The sequence below is a fragment of the Entamoeba invadens genome (assembly GCF_000330505.1).
Source record: "Entamoeba invadens IP1 unplaced genomic scaffold scaff_1105074725183, whole genome shotgun sequence".
In the NCBI taxonomy this organism is placed as follows: domain Eukaryota; phylum Evosea; order Mastigamoebida; family Endamoebidae; genus Entamoeba; species Entamoeba invadens.
In genome coordinates, this window is record NW_004443692.1 from 809408 (window position 1) to 826881 (window position 17474).

At 36.2% G+C, this 17474-nt stretch overlaps 5 protein-coding genes across 5 annotated transcripts; all 5 read left to right on the forward strand.

Annotated features, from left to right (window-relative positions):
* Positions 1–526: 526 nt before the first annotated feature.
* On the forward strand, positions 527–2135 carry EIN_184160 (spindle assembly checkpoint kinase, putative; the record flags this gene model as incomplete). Its single annotated transcript, XM_004260802.1, has 3 exons — positions 527–601; positions 693–1385; positions 1563–2135. The coding sequence occupies 3 exons, from the start codon at positions 527–529 to the stop codon at positions 2133–2135; spliced, it is 1341 nt and encodes a 446-aa protein (XP_004260850.1).
* A 1097-nt stretch (positions 2136–3232) lies between these two features.
* Positions 3233–5770, forward strand: EIN_184170 (mediator of RNA polymerase II transcription subunit, putative; the record flags this gene model as incomplete). Its single annotated transcript, XM_004260803.1, has 2 exons — positions 3233–5626; positions 5702–5770. 2 exons carry the CDS (start codon positions 3233–3235, stop codon positions 5768–5770), a joined length of 2463 nt encoding a protein of 820 aa, XP_004260851.1.
* A 387-nt stretch (positions 5771–6157) lies between these two features.
* Positions 6158–7819, forward strand: EIN_184180 (hypothetical protein; the record flags this gene model as incomplete). The annotated part of the gene is made up of 1 exon (XM_004260804.1): positions 6158–7819. One exon carries the CDS (start codon positions 6158–6160, stop codon positions 7817–7819), a length of 1662 nt encoding a protein of 553 aa, XP_004260852.1.
* A 1980-nt stretch (positions 7820–9799) lies between these two features.
* On the forward strand, positions 9800–13058 carry EIN_184190 (hypothetical protein; the record flags this gene model as incomplete). The annotated part of the gene is made up of 2 exons (XM_004260805.1): positions 9800–12783; positions 12827–13058. 2 exons carry the CDS (start codon positions 9800–9802, stop codon positions 13056–13058), a joined length of 3216 nt encoding a protein of 1071 aa, XP_004260853.1.
* Positions 13059–13364: 306 nt separating this feature from the next.
* EIN_184200 (CDK2, putative) lies at positions 13365–14361 on the forward strand (the record flags this gene model as incomplete). The annotated part of the gene is made up of 2 exons (XM_004260806.1): positions 13365–13558; positions 13680–14361. The coding sequence occupies 2 exons, from the start codon at positions 13365–13367 to the stop codon at positions 14359–14361; spliced, it is 876 nt and encodes a 291-aa protein (XP_004260854.1).
* Between the last annotated feature and the right edge of the window lie 3113 nt (positions 14362–17474).

The window sequence follows — 17474 nt, forward strand, 5'->3', positions numbered from 1 at the left end:
TAAATGGAACTATACCGACAACACTTTTATACCATACTGAACTATTTTAAGATTCTATCGGCAACAAAGGCGGAAGGTGACCGTGAGTATTCGTTCTTCTCCAGAAAAGCGCTAAATAAGGGATAACGAAATATGCTAAAAATTACCCCCGATCTAAAAGAAATGATAATTACATAATGGAATATCCCGATTGATGAGGGTTGAAGAGGATAATATTCCTGTTAAATTGAATTGAACTTTTTGGGCTTTATTGGTTGTTCTGTTCAACTATTTATGGAGGGCGGAACTATACGGATGTTATAAATCAATTATTTTGGAAAAGACTTTATTTCTTGATCAGACAATTTGGTCGGGGGAATGTTGAATAAATTGGAGTTTAAAACAAGCGAAGAGTCGGGGTCGATGTTTATGAGTTATTTTTTTCATACACAAAAAGAGGCAAGATAATATCGAAAAACAGAATAATTCGACTGGTGGAAATAATTGGTGTGTTTTGATTCCTAAATGAAACTGAGAAAGGCTAAAGATGTCGCTCTCGAAAGAGTTACGCACGTCGTCGATCAGCTCGACGCAGGTCAAATTTCCGTTTGACCTTGAGCCGGTTTGTTTACTTCTAAATATAAACTGCAACGTATAAAAATAGGCGACGTTGTCTCCATCAAAAAGTCTTTTAGAAAAAAAATAACGCAAAGCCAATGACCAAATTATCGTTTGGTCAGTATGCGGTGCAAGGCGTACCACTCTCACAAACAGTCACTTTTCACAACAAAACAAACGACGCTTATCGAATGACAATTTTAGTTAGCACATCGTCAAAGTATATTTTAGAGGTGGATGAGGAGAAACTGAATATCAAAAAACAAAGTCGGAAGAGTGTTGTTATTACAGTGTGTTTTAACACAGTCTCAGTCGCGGGATTGACTGGAGAGGTGACATTTCAATTAAAGAAAAAAGCACTGATTGGCAATGAAACTTCAGTGCTAACTCTTCGATTCCATATGGTGGGGGTTATTCCTATTATTCATACAAAAGATGTTATATACGCAGAAGACCCCAAACCACCAAAAGTAGTTCAAGACACCATCGTCAGGAAAATTATCATCACTGACGCGAAAAAGAATAAAGAAAGAGTGCCGACAATGAACCCAACTGAACTTCATACATTGACAAGTGGACTGAGTGATTGTATTAAAGTTGGCGATGCAAAAGGCCGATTTGCGACGTACAAAGGTTCTGGTAAAGTTTTTGTTTTCAAATTTGACCCCGAGGAGTCCTTTGTAACTTCTGACGACATTAAAAGGATATTAGATAATTACACAATAATACACCACACAACAGTGGTGCAAATGGTTGGTGTGAATTATGAACGGTCACTTCTTGTTTTAGTTTGTATTATTATTAAGTATTATATCTTACAAATTAGACTTTATTATATATATAAAACATTTTATATGAAATTTATAATAAATTTAATTAAAAATTTTAATTTATTGAGTCTATATAAATAAAAAGAAGTTGTTTAAAGATGTTTGTTGTATTCAGAAGTAAATACTTATCATTAGGAAGCAGATACACAATTTAGTCTTGACCAAGTCCTTGACCGTTCTTTACCCCCATTCTTCATTGGGCGGTGTTGTGTGAATTTGGTCACTGCACTCCAATATCTCTCATCAGAAGGAATTATTCATCGGAATGTGAAGCCACACAAACTTAGGCTCTGCAAGTCTGCATCTATGGGTGGAGTCGGAAATAGTCTCTTTGTCAAATTGCATGACTTCTCGTGCGCAGTTCAAGTGAAGGAAGGCGAGTTGATAAGAGACTTTGTTGGCACGCTGGAGTATATGGCGCCGGAGGTGATCAAAGGCGATGGGTACTCCCTGCAAGTTGACACATTTAGTCTTGGGATGACGATGTACCACTTGTTCAGTTGTAAAAAGCCATACGAGGAAATGTCCCAACTTCAGATCAAAGAATTTGTTACAAGTGGAAAACGGCTTACTTTGCCAGAAAATGTACCGCTCCAAATTGTGGCACTTATTAATAAATGTTGGGCTCAAGACCCTGAAAAAAGACCGGATTACAAATTCATATTGAATTCCCTCAATGAGTTTGGAAGGTCAACGCCTTGTGTTTGAATTGTTTGTAGCTCTGCGGTTGGTTTGAATAACATTTGAATAACATTATCAACTTGTATTATGAATAACATTTAAAATCAATTTTGTTTTTATGTGGTGAAAAAATAGGGTTTATATAGTTTGTGTATTGGTTGTTTTATAATTATTGAAATTATAGAATATATAATATAACTATTAATTTTTTTATTAATTGACTTTTAAATGTGGATTGGTTGTTTTATTTGTAATTTTACTATTAAATATAGAATTTGTTTATAAGAATAAACATGAAGGATTTGAAACACTTTCAAATAAACAAATACGACCAACCGTGTTCATCAAAACGTGAGTGCTCACAAACATAAAACAAAGCATATTAGATTGAGAAAAGCAAGCAAGTCAGATTTGAAGTAATAATTAACTTTAGAAGCACATGTATCAAAAAATAAAAACAGTTGCCTTTTTGAAAATTAATAATATAAATATAATTTATATAATTATACCAAATGATCGATTAATGAAAGCTTACCCATTCATACAATAGGGTAAAATCCCGTCACAAAAGAATATTATAACGCAATTTTATAAACTTTTATATTTTTTTTGAACATAATATAGTATATGCAAAACGAAATAATTGGTATTTCTATTTCTATTAAGTATAAACAAACTGTTTTTGCAATTCAAATTGAAGTAATGATTATATTTTTCGAATTAAACTATTAAAAAATAACAATTCCCTGTATTTTATTACAATAAAGACTCTTTTTTATTTCCAATTGAAAAAGTTGGCAACAACAGAAGAATTGTTATAAAAAAATAATGAAGTTCAGCGTTGGTAAAACCAACATGCGTTTGTCATACCCAATTTCCTTTCTAATGTTTCTAAAATAGAATGTCGTAAAACTAATGAATGAAATATGGGAAAACAGAAGGCGAATACCCAATAAGGTGGGAAATTAAAGGAAAAAAACTATGCCATCATTCTTCTCAAAAGCAAAAAGCTCACAAAAAACATAAAGAAAAACATTTTGAGGAACAGAACAAATTTTCAAAACGACTAAAAATCAATAAAAAGTGAAGTGCTATAAAAGGGCATCTCAAAATTCCAAAACAAAATGCCAAAACAAAACCGCTCGAAAAAACAGCAAAAATCGAAGGTTGTCGCAGCAAAGCCAACACCCACAGTCCAACAAATGTCACAAGAAATACAACAAGACCAACAACAACACACTGATCCCGGACATACACTCCCCCCTTTTAAAAACTTACAAACAGTCATCGGCGTTCAACAAAACGTTCCTAATATTAGACAAGCTCAACTCGCGTTGAACCAAACCGGAATGCAACAAGCTCCTTTCATTAACCAAAAGATGCATTTACAATTCGCTCGACCAGGGGGACAACCAGAAGGTGTGATGCAATTTCAACAACAAATGCCGAGGGCAGTCCCAGGTAATACTCAACAGGTCAATGCGAAGAAACAACACTTCCAACAAATGACGCAGAATATCCAAAACATGCAACAGCCAATGCAGATGCAACAACAAGGAATTCAACAGGTGCAGCCACAAAACATACAACAAGTCCAACTTGGAGCCGTCAATGTACAACAAGGTGTCCAAGGGGTACAAGGCATTCAAATGCAAAAGAAACAGGTGAACCCCATTATTCAAGCTCCGATCCAACAAATGGACCCAACAAAAATGGCTCAATTCAGAACAATTGGGATGCAGATGCAACAACAAGGGGTACAACAACAAAGAGGAGTTGCCCAACAAATACTAACAAATGGCGGGATGGCGGAGATTAGAAGAGTTAATGTCCCGTCAATGGGACAGGGCAATGGGATTGTCCAACAGATGGGACAACAGATGCAAATGCAAAACATTAATGGCATGGGACCATATGGAAGGACTGTACAGATTGTAGCACCGATGGGAATGGGACAACAACAAAACATCCAACAACTTCAACCCGGGATGCAGGCCATTATTCAACAAGCCCAACCACAAAATGCGGGGGAACAACAAACACAACAATTACAAGCTAATGTGCAAGGAGGGATACAAAAAGTTGGACAGAACGGAATGGTGCAGACCCAAGGGGGGATACAATATCGAACAATACCACAAATGATGCCGGGAATGACGATGGGTAACATGCAACCATTCCAATTTGTCCAACAACTTCCACAAGCCCAAATAAGACAGATGATGCAAAAGATGACGAAGCCGGAAGGCGTGAAGATGCCACAGAACTTGCCATCACTCCAACCACAACCTGGCATGCCACACCAATTCAATGGACAACCAATGATTAAGCAAGTCAATATGCCACAACAAGGGCAAATGCAACAAGGACAAAGAATTCAAACTGTTGGTGGCGCTAATACTATTGGAGTTAGTCCGAATATGGGAATGTTGAGACAAGTCAACTTCCAAATGGCAATGAACCCTGCATTCATGGGACAGATGCAAGGGAATCCACAGAATATCATTGCTCCAAACATGCCAACAGGCCAATTAGTGTTTGCAAACCAAATCAAAGGTGTGCCAGGGATGAATGGAGTTAACGTACAACAAGGCAATGAGCAAGGCATTGTTGTGATTCAACAACAACAACAAAACGCACAAAAACAAGAATCGCCACAACAAACTGTGATACCACAAAGCATGACACCAAATGTACAACAAACAATTGCACAAAATGGGGTCCAAACAAATCCGATTCATTTGAAGTTACAGCCTGGACAAATGACAGTTGGAGGACAGATGAGACAGGGACAACAAATGGTCGGACCACAGTTCATGCCCCTCAACGCCCCACATCTGAGACAACAGAATTTGGTACTTGACCCGAAGATACTGACGATGCAGAACCCTCAGATGGTGCAGATGAACACCATGCGTCCCCCACAATTCCAAACGTCAGCGAGTGTTACACAACCAACAGTTCATCCTCCAATGCCCCCAAAAGCTCCAACTCCGTCGACAAAGTCGAAGGCTGGACACTCGAAGAGTGGGATTAAAGAGGAAGATAATGTGAGTCGAGCGGGAAGTGTAGTATCGAGTGCGACTGGGAGGAAGAAAAAGCGAGAAAACAAAAAGGTATTAGAATCACCGCCACGACCTAATTTAGTCGACGAACACAGAGAAGCGTTGAAAAAAATGTTTGAGAATAACACGGAGTCTGTGACGAGTCTTGTGAAAGAACACCCAGCGTATCCCGAAATATTTGAAAAAACGTTACACGAAATTGCGAAGTACTGCAACGCTAAGGAATTTTTCAAGTATCAATGCGAGAACGACAAAGTTATTGTGTCCACCGTTGCGAGCGATGCATTTGCATGCGCTAAACTGATACTTGTGTTCCGCGTTGATTCGACATTTGACGAGAGTTTGGGGTTTGTCAAGCCGATTCTTTCTGATGGGACCGAGTTTGTCGATGAGAAAGTATCGAAGGAAATGGTGAGGAAGAAAGGGATGGAACACTTCTTGGATATGTTCTTTGTTTGTTCTTTACTTAATAGATCGAGTGGGATAGTATAAATAGAATGGTTGTTTTATGAGCATTGTAACAAGTAGGAGTATACGAAAACGATAGTCCCGAACATCGAAAACAGTACGACCTCTGTACCTGTGACTGCTGCATAAAGCAATTGTTGATTGAGTTTATTTTGTCTTCATACATTTTGTTTTAACTCAATCAATCGTATGTTGTAACTTACTTCTTCGTTCTTTTGTTTATTTCATATTAAAGAAATAGTACCAAAAAATACAATTTGCCAAATACGACTTACTAGTTTATTTTATAATAACTAAATTAAATTTGATGGTTTTAGCATAAAATACAAAAAAGAATTCAAGAACAAAAAATAAAGAAAGAACAAAAAACAGGGAAAAATAGAATAAAAATGCCGAGAGGAAAACGAAGAGAAGGGTACCTGGAAGAAAGAAGTTTTTTGAAGAAAAAACCGAAGAGTCAGATAATTCCAGTTGACTCGATTTTTAGAGGAACTGTAAAAACTGAAAAATTGTAGAATGCTGTTGCTACTCTTCTTCATAGGAACTGTCTTGGGTGAAGGGACGTACGAGGCCGGATGTTACTTGGAAGGCAATGAGTATATAGTCGAGTCACCAATTGACACTGCAAAGACGTACCTTGCGACGGGTACATTTAAAGACACACTTTTTCAGCACGGCTGGGGGTTTTTGCGAATCAACTCAGCACAGTCAACCTCGCTCGATATGGATAAACAAATAGCGAAGTGTGCGGGAATGGTCGAAGGCTATTTGACTGCGGGGAATATTCGAGATAGTATGGCGAATCAACGCGCACAAAATATAGTCGAAGAGTGGGACGATGTCACATTACAATACATCAATAGAAACATTGCTTACAACAAGAAAATAGTCGAAGACCAATCATTGAATGACCCATGGGCGAGAGCACTTGGACTGGTCCTTGCACAAACATTTGGAGTGAGAGAAGGCGCTTTGAGAAAACTTCCCGTCCTCCCATTGACTGAGACGGACATCTTTATTTTGAACTCAGACGGCGATTTGGGAGATTTACAGAACATCGCGGCTCACTGCTTGTGGCCAGAAATGAAAGGATTCCACCATGGTAATCACACAAGATTCCCAGACAAGTGGTATGAGTTGCACAGTCACTGCACTGGTCTGATTAAGTTGTTGCCGGATTATTCCGACTTGTTTGTAGCACAAGATACATGGTCGTCACCAACTACTATGAACAGAATCATGAAGGATTATCACATGAAATACTTTGACAAAGCTATTGGAGAGAAAAGCATCAAGTTCAGTAGTTATCCGGGTGTCACACACTCGTTGGACGACTTCTGGTTGTTGAGCAATGGACTCTCTGTCATTGAAACGACGATGCACTGCTGGAATCAAGACCAGTTTGAGAAGTGCACTCCGGAGTCTGTGTTAACTTGGATTCGTGTCCAAGTAGCAAATTGGTTATCTTCTAAAGAAGGAAGTGGCGTCCAATGGGCGAAAAACTTCATTCGAGAGAATTCAGGAACATATAACAATCAGTATATCATCATCGATTATAACAAATTCACGAAAGGAAAGAAACCTAAGCCAGGGATGTTGTACGCAATCGAACAAATGCCAGGGTTTTATGGTGTTGGAGATCGTACCCAAGAATTGATTGAAAACACTTATATTCCTTCAGTGAATTCTCCATTCTTTGCCGACGTTTATGAGTATGCCGGAGTGGGCGAGAAGTGTAAAAATGATAACGATTGGTACTTCGATTATTGGCAAAGTGATCGAATGAAATTGATTCAGAGAGACGCCCCTAATATTAAAGACTATGAGGGGTTCAAGAAATTCATGAGGTACAATAACTGGCCAAATGATCCTTTGGTCAATGATCCGGGACAATTCATTTTGTCTAGATACGACTTGAGACCGAAAGAATGTATCCCAAGCCCAACTAACCCAGCTATCGTCCACTGCCCAAGCGATTTCGGTGGGCTTGACTCCAAAACTATTAATTACGAGAGAGCTATGGCGATGAAAATTGACGCTATCTCTTCACCACAATACGAAACACAACCATTCTATACATTCGGAAAGAAGCCATTTGATAACACTGTCTATAACGGACTGCCAACAGACTGGAAATTCGACTGGATCGTGTTCGGTGATGGCGAGGGAGAACTTTAGGGTGAATTCATTTTTTTTCGAAAATTTTGAGGTCTATTTCGTTATTTTTTAGTTCTGTTTCTTGTAGTTAAAAGATCTTTTTTATTGGTATCGGTCAAAAGTATGCTTTTAAGTTTATTAATTAGAATTTACTTGGATAGTGATTTACATTGTGAAAATATGAACTATTCTAAATTTGGACGTGGCTTTGGTGGAGACTGTCACAAAGATCAATAGGCATTTGTTCGACTTTTTTGGGAATAAATAATATCAACTCGAGTTTATTATGGAATGGACCCTAAAATCATTTAAAAACAACGTAAAAATATAGTGAAAAAGGAGGGAACACAAAAATGAACAAGGTACCTTTTCAACGAAAAGATTGAAAAGAGGGAACAACAAAAATCGAAAAAACTTAGCAAATTCGTTGTTTGATGTAATTATTAGAATTCGGCAGGCGCGAAATCCAACAATGACGGATTCTCTCTCAAAAATCCGAGACACTGATATATAAACATCTTGTGAATATAATTTACAGATTATGCAGCAACAAGTTATGTGTAAATGCAGACTGTGTACTCACACTTCTGAAATACAAAAGCTCAAAGGTTCTAAATTGGTTCTTTACATCTTCAAGGCAGTTCAATCACTCTTTAGTGAAAAAGAATTTTTGAACTGGACAGTTGATTTGTTGCCTTATATCACATCTCATTGGTCTATTCTACAAGCCATACCTTTTTGTTTGTTTAATTCTACTCTATTGTATTGCCATTCAACAAGCATTAATAAACAGTTAAGAAGAAAAATTGGAAGAAGTCGTTTCTTGACACTTTAAATCATCTTGGTGAAATTCAAAATGGGAAAGAAAAATATCTTGGACGAGGGTATTACAGACTCGTACAAACAACAAAACAACGAGAAGTAAAAGGGATAAACACCAAACAAATACTTAACACTTATTATACACTACTTGTACAAGAAAACAATAAACAACACTATTTAATAAACAGTTTCAATCAAGAAACACTGCCTCTACAATTTAAAAATGTCAATGTTGAACTTGGGAAAAATGTTAACCACATTTGTCAAATTCAAAAGTGCCTATCTGAAATGTGAAATGTGTTTGCTATCCAAAAGTTATTATAAAACGTTATAAATTAAAATTTGTATTCTTGTTGTTTATACTAAGACGACAGCAATGTTTTATAAAACAACACATGTTGATTAATGATATTTAATTGTAATGATGTTTCATTTAATAGTAATGACTTTTTGATACTTTAAAAAGAATTTCGACTCTTAATTTACTCAATGTCTAACGACAAATATGGAAGAGCAATTACCAAGTCACTGGATTGGTATTGGAAAGACCATGCGGACCAAAGAGATAAGGTTCATGGATTTTACCATCAACTCAGAGCAATAGAATGGGATATGCGTGGTGATCACAAAAAAGCTGAAGCAGATAGAAAAAGAAGAGACGACCATTGGGAAAGACATGAAAATAGGAATGATCCAAATTATCGCAATAGATCTCCTTCTCCGTAGTATTTTCACATCAACTTGACTCGATAAAACTTTAAAGAAGTTATTATCTTATATTTTATTAATATATATTATATTATATTATAAAAAGTATAATTAAAATATAATTAAATAATTTTTTTATCATATCACAATATATTCAAAATATTAATAAAAAACTCTTTTTCGATCAAAATATATTATTGTAAATATTATAAAATATAATAAATTAAACAATAATTTTAACACCATTAAACAAAATTTATAGAACGAGAAAAAAAAATTTAATGCTTAATTGAAAAACTGTTCTTTTTACACATTTATTTCCTTGAAATTACCACTTGTATCGACTGTCGAACATTTCATCGACAAATAAGGCATTTTCGATTTTTTTGTTAACACATTGAATAATATATTCCACAAAAAAAAGAAACCCTCATTATAATTTTTGATCCAAACTTTGAGGAACTAAGATATATGTCAGCCCCTGCAAACACTTTAGAATATGCAGTGAGTCTTTTCCAAGTGATAATAGATGGTCCCCTACGCTCGAAAGAGACATACGATAACGCGTGTCGAGTGTATGAATCAATCAAACAATCTCCAAACAATTTTATTGGTCTTCATATCCAAGTTCTTCAACATTGTGAAAACGTAACGATCCGCCTTCAGTGTATCACCTCATTTAAAACTGGTCTTCTTAAGGGAGAGTCGAACTCAATTTTCGATAAACTTTCTATAGAAGTCCGCCTCCAACTTTCACAAACATTACTTCAATTGGCTAATTTAGAACATGTCCCTGGTGTATTAAAGGGGTATTCGAATATATTGGCGTCGATCTATAACTCGATGCAACGACTTAAAATGTCATTTCCATCATTACACGACGCTGTGTTTCAATGGGTTGTTGGCGACGAAGAACATCGAGTGATGGCGTTCAATTTGTTGACACATGAAATAGTGCCATCGTCTCCTAAGGAAGAGCAAGCGCTTTACGTGAGTAAATACGTTGAAATGATTCGACACGGATTGAGCCAAAACGCGTTGTCGTGGATCAAAGACTCCTTTAAACTGTTTACCGTTGTTGTATTAAATTTTGAGTTTCCCTCAGACATCAAGAACCTCTTTGTATTCTTCCCACTATTTTTAGAGAAGATCAAAGGGATCTTATCACTCGACTCCAACGAGACTGAACGGTGCGACATACTTGGCGATGTGACCGAACTCTTTTTGAACCAAAACATTGAATTAGTTGAGTTCATAGCTCCATGCATTCAAATGTGTTCCGATATATCGTTGAATCAAGCAACGCATGTTGATGTGAGATACGCCGCTTTTGATACGTTGATAGCTATCTGTGAAGGGTTTCCTAAGGAAATTAAAAAATCCAAAGAGTTAGAGGAGAGAGTGTTGGTCGTTGTGATCAACTGGTTGATGACTGTCAAAATAACAAACGAATGGTTGGTAGGGAAAGAGGACGACGAAGACTTGGATATGTACACCCGTGCTATAAGTGGCCTGGATACCCTTTACACACAATTTGGGACTTCCAATTTGCTCAATTATATCTTTCAACAGGCACAACGGATGGCGCAATCTGCACAATGGCAAGAACGGAATACACTTTTGAATCTTCTTTTCCACGCGTATGGAAGATCAAAGAAAACCCTTTTAAAAGTGACGGACTATGTCATGAACATCTTGACGGTGTTAAAAAATGATGACTGTCCCAGAAACATCTATTTGATTATAGTGATCATTGATAAGATATTCAAAATTGAAAGTGAAGAGAAGAAAGCGATGATGATACAAAGTGTGATGAATGTGATAGGGGATTGTATCACGAGCCAATATCCCAAAATTGTCTCACGAACATGTGACTTGTTGTGTTCTATATTGAATTTAACTGAGAGTCAAATACTGAGTGTGTATTACCCAAGAATAGTACCAATATTACAAATATTATTACGATCAGTGGAAGACAAAATTGTGAGTGAAGCGGCTTGTGCGTTGTCGTATGTAGTCATCAAAATGGAAGACAAATTTGCACCCTTTTTTGAAGAGACTTTGAAGGCACTTGTCGAGTCGCTGAAACATGACGATTTCAATGTGAAAGGGCGGGTCATCGAGTGTCTGAGTGTAGTTGCGATGACTCTTAAAGGTGACTACTGTGAGAAGTGCACTTGTTTAATGCTGAATGAGTTAAATATGATTTCACAACGACCGGGGATTAGAATAGAAGACTCCCTTTTTGGCTTTGTAGAAACGTCATTTTCTCGTGTAGCGGAAATTATGGGAAGCAAGTTTGCGCCGTACCTTCCTTCTGTCGTCAATTTAGTGTTACAACGCGCTCAGATGAGTGTTATTGGCGGTAGTTTTGAGGATGAGAAAGAAGACAAAGAAGTGGAAATAGGGAACAAACGAATTGCCGTCCACACTGCTATTTCAGAAGAGAAGAGAAATGCCGTGAGGACTATAGCCGACTTTGCTAAGGACCTTGATGTAGTCTTTCTTCCATTTGCACTGCGTTCGTTTGAAGTGATACTTCCACTAGTTAAGGATGTGTATGATGAAGGGTTACGAGAACGTGCGGGGCGATGTGTTGTGAATTTAATTCAGTTACTGAAGAACAGCCGGCAATTGAATCAACAAATCCAAATGACATGTGTCATGGTCTTTATCTATCAAATTAAGCACGAATCATATGTTGTGACTACCACTTCATTACTCAACAATTTTGAAGACGTTTTGAGTGCTTTTCGGGATAACACGATCGGGGATCTGTTACTGAGAGATTTGGTTGAAATGATGGGGAGTTTGTACACTGAAGATTGTCAGCGAATCAGGGAATCTTTTGCAAAGACGTCGATTATGCATAAAGATGAAGAAGAAGACGACGAAGATGAAGAAAAGATAACAGAAGAGGCGAAAGTGGAGAACCAGTTTAGAGGAGCGTATGTGAGTTTCTATAAAATGGTATGTCAGACACAACCCCTTATGATGTACACTGTGTTTTCAACAGTGATGTTACCAATGATCATGAAGGAGTTGAAGAGTGGAGTAGAGAACATCATAGTGACCATGTTCAGTGAAAATATTCTTGTGGAAACTGCGAGCATTCTCAATCAGACGGAAATGATGCAAGAGTTGATGGTCTTGTTCATCCACCGACTTGAAAAGGGCGGGTTAGTAGAGTTCACCCTTGATATGATTCTAAAAATAGTCGAGTTCCCTGCGATGAAGAATCTCATTAGTTCCCTTGTTGTTGTCCTCCAACCGATTTTGAATATAAAAGAAAAGAATCTGAGATGTTACGAAGCAGCTGTATTGTGTATGGGAAAGTGCTTTGTGCAGTCTCCAGAACTCTTTAAAGAGAGTGACGTGTTAGTTTGGCTCAGCATCTTGCCTCTTCAATATTTTGCTGATGGGTGTGTCTATCAACTCTTTGTGTTAGTTGCCAAGTTTGTTTATTCAAATGATTCGGAGCCAAAAATTGACGTTCAGAGGGATGTTGAAAGTGAACGAAAGTGTAATGAAGCGTATCATGGAGATTCTGATATTGACATTTGGCAAAGATGACAAGTGCTTCAAGTGCATCACCCGTGACACTGTGCAATATTACTTACAGTTGTGGAACACAAAGGAAAATCCACTTTTTATAAGCGTCTTTAGCCAATTCACACCAGACAATCAACAACTCCTTGAGTCTCTGTGTAGGAAAATTCAACGAACTTAATTTTATTTTTCATTAGTTATGGGTCAAAGTTTCTATGAGTTGAGAGTTTGGTTTTGATGTTTTACTCGGAAATTGAGTTCAAAAGGTTTTTTGTGAAAACGGATTAAACCATTACTAAACTATTAAGAAACTATATTTCTTGTTATTTGAAGGATCAATACAAACTGAAGTGAAATGAAGCAAAAAGGGTATTGTCTTTACCTATTAGATAATTATATAACTAATCATAACAATAGTTGTAGGCAAGTGTTGCTCTATTGCCAAAAAAAATGAATAGAAATGTATTGCAAACTGAATAAGTAAGGGATGTCTCGTTACCAGAAGCAACAAACCTTGGGCGAAGGAACGTATGGCGTCGTTTGTAAAGCTTACGACACTAAAGAAGGTAGAAACGTCGCATTAAAGAAGATCAAACAAGAGAGAGAGGAAGACGGGATACCCGTCACATCGGTACATGAGATCGCAGTACTACTGGATCTAAAACACCCAAACATCGTCAAGTTTGCTTGTTGCGACGCTTTTTGTCTTTTTGGTAAAACATTTGAATAACACTTTTTAATGATTCTGAAAAATCTTCGAGAATTCTAATAACAGATGAGAATGAATTTGATTAAAATGTAGTTTGTACGATATCTACTTGGAGGATAAATTTCTGTATTTGGTCTTTGAATACTGCGACCAGGACTTGTACCAATTTATTGCAAACAAAACACAGAAGTTGAACATGAACGAGATCCGACCTATTGTCTACCAGATATTAGAAGGATTGGCGTTTTGCCATCACCACGAGATCCTCCACCGAGACATGAAGCCCCAAAATATATTAATTAACCAAAATGGCTCGATCAAATTGGGAGACTTTGGATTGGCAAGGCTAACCACTATTAATGATAAAGCATATACACTTGAGGTGGTCACTTTGTGGTATCGAGCGCCAGAGATTTTATTGGGGGCATTGAAGTATGACGGCTCTATTGATATTTGGTCGACAGCAGCTATCTTTGGAGAGTTAATTAAACAAGAAGAATTGTTTAAAGGGCGGTGTAAGATCGACCAGTTGTTCAAAATCTTTAGTCAACTTGGCACCCCGACAGAGGAGTCGTGGCCCGGAATCTCATCACTTCAATACTACTTGAGAAGTTTCCCGAGCTTTAGACCAAAGGAGTTCACAAGCATATTTAGAGCAGATAAAGACGCTGTCGACTTACTTCAGAAAATGTTTGTGTATAACCCCGCAAAGAGAATTACAGCAGCTCAGGCACTCAAACACCCATTTTTTAACGTGCTCAATAATCAAATGTGATTTTATGTATTGGTGTTAAGCCTCGTTATTATAAGTATTTTTGGGTTCTTTTTTTTCAAAGTGACGTGACACTCTATTTTTATTTAAGTTGTTGTTTGATTTGTGTATAATTTTTTGATTGATATAAATAGAAGTTAGACTAAATGAGTCATCATTATTTGCTGAATGAAGGAAATGTCAAAAGAATAAAACGGAATGATTCATTTCAATTTTAAAGCAATTGGACAAACTACGTTGGTTAGAATGGAGTGTCTTTTCCAAAGATAGGCCGTTGCTAGGCTGTATCATGATTAAGCTTTTTATTACAATTTCTTTTGTAAAATACAGTTGTTTTGAGTTGTAAAATATCAACATTAAAATAAGTTAGCATCTAGTCTAAATAAATCACATCGACTAAACAACGATAGTCAACAAAATATATATCAAGCAAAAAAATTGACAATCTAAAAAAATGATTGTAAATTGGGTTTTTTGATAATAATTTAGAGATAACAACACATTAAATATCTGGTTATAATTCTTATCCAAAAATGTGCCCAAACAAAAAATTGTTTTGAAACGAACGTTGTCAAGTCTCTGTATTTGTAATGATTTGTTCTTTTAATCATGTTAATTCTTGCAATGAATATAAATTCGACGAAAAAGAATGGTTTGTTTTTTATAATTTTGGCGTTTCAAAGGTAAATTGAAAAGAAATCTAAACATTTTAAAAAACAAGTAAAAGTGCCAAAAATGGCAGTCAAGTGTTAGATGATAAAAAGTTTATAGAAAGTCGATGAAACGAGAGGTCAAAAGTATTTGAACCGACTTCATTGGACTTGAAATCATAAATGACTCTAATTATTCTTGTTTTGTTGAGTTTAAGCTTTTCTGAAGAATGTGGTTCAGTGATTAATTATGAAAGTGGAGACCTCATAATGAAGAATGGTTGTTATGCTGTTGTTGACGGAAAAACTGTCAACACACTTACTGGTGAAGGTACAGGAATTGCTTATATACCTCCAAACGAAGATCAAAATACAATAATCAAAACTTACATTTCGGGGAAGATCATAAATGAAGGGAAGTTAATCATTGAAAGCACAACAGAAAATGCAAGTGATAAAAGGATTGTATATAGTACAGGTGGATTAACTCTAAAAGGTGATTCTTCCTTTGAAGAACTTTCTTTTACACAAATTACATTGGCAAGTACTGTTACTCGACTGACTGTCAATAACTTGGTTCTTAACGGCGATCTGAATCTGGGAATGTTTTGTAAGTTGGTTGTTACAAAATTGACTTCTACCATTAATGGTGTTGTCTATATACGAACAAATAATTATATTATTTCTATTGGATCAATTGAAACAAAGAAATCGTATATGGTAACTCCTTCTGAAGTCGTGTTATACTCGGATCCATATATGAAATATGAAAAACCAACAATAAACTGCACCTCTGATAATTTTGGTGAGGATACTATATGTCCTTGCACAAAATATAGTGACTCTGAATGTAGAATAGAAGTTACAAAAAATATTAATATTGGAGAACAAAACCAACAAATAGTCCTTTTAAATTCAACATCAACCGAGTCATTAAAAATCATGGGAAGTGGAAATTTGTTTGTTAAAAGATTGGAAACTGATGGTATATTTGAATTCTCTGGATTTACAACCATTACTATCGATACGATCATTAAAGGAGGAATAAAACTAAGCGGTGATATGACAACAACCATTAAAAATATGAATACAGGAAACACCAATACATTGACTTCAAATCAGGGTACTATTTATTTGTTCCAAAACCAATTTGTTGGGGTTTATACAACAAACTCATTGTTATACTTGAATGAACTTTCAACATCAATAAATGTGAACGCAAACTCAATTTGTGTCGTTTCTGCAAAAACAGGATATGAAACAGCCATTTTCAATGTTGACTCAACTTCACTTGTCAAGTTTATAGTTTCTTCTTCTCCAAATGTCATAATATCACACAAAACTGAAGACAAACCCGTTGATTATAATATCATGTTTAGTTCCTTTAATGATGATGCAACAACAAATGTGTTGAAAAACAATGCAGGTGCGAATGTCAATTGTGAGGGAACCAAAATTGGAATCAAAGAATTCCCGAAGTGTGAATGTAATTATGAACTCAAGTATATACAACAGAACCAAAAGACATGTCACTCACTATATTTCGTTGGTGAAAACCTTGACAACTCAAAAAGTAGCTTGTTGGAATTTTTGAAAACACATAAATTGTTAATCAAAAGCAAACTCATCACTTTAAAATCATCTGTGGAATTCAACGAAGTCGAATTCACAAACAGATGCATGGTCAGGGCCGATTCAAAAACAACTGAATTGGTTATTGCTAATTTGACTATCAACTCTGGTGTGACTTTTAATACAACTACTTTAAAATTAAATGAAACAAGATTATCAGACACTCAAGTTATTAATCTAATTAACACTATTCTCGAGTCTTCACAAAATATTGTGCTCAACGAATTTACAATGGATTACAATTCACGAATAATTCTTGGTGATAATTCACTCATTGCAAATTCGGCATATTTTGATTTATCAGTTAAAATTGCCGATACACCATCCAAAGCTCTGATATCTTCAACATCTCCAGACGCTTTGATTATTAAAGGAGTTGTTTTGACATCAAAGATTATAACAGATAACATAATCATATACAACGAAAATACACGCGCTTATAAAGGCGACCTTCCATCCACCCTAGTCTCAATGTGTTCAAATAGAATTGTTGTTCCTTCAACGATGGGGTCCACTTGCTCTCAATTTGGACTTGGGACAAAGGTTTGTAAATTTAAGACAGATATCACTGAGCTTGATTTTTCAAATCCCGACTCTTTCATAGATAACAATGACAAAAGCTGCCCATGTACACACTCCATCGACAAAAGTAGTGAAAAGTGCAGCATTGTAATCGAGTCACTTTCAACAAAGAAAATCACTTCAAAAGAAACTTCAAGCTTCACTTCAATCATCATTAAAGATAATGACTTGGATATCCAATCAAATGGAGGACTTTGGGTGAACGAAGAGCTTTCTTTAGAAGCTGCCAAATTGACGATTTCGGCACCAATG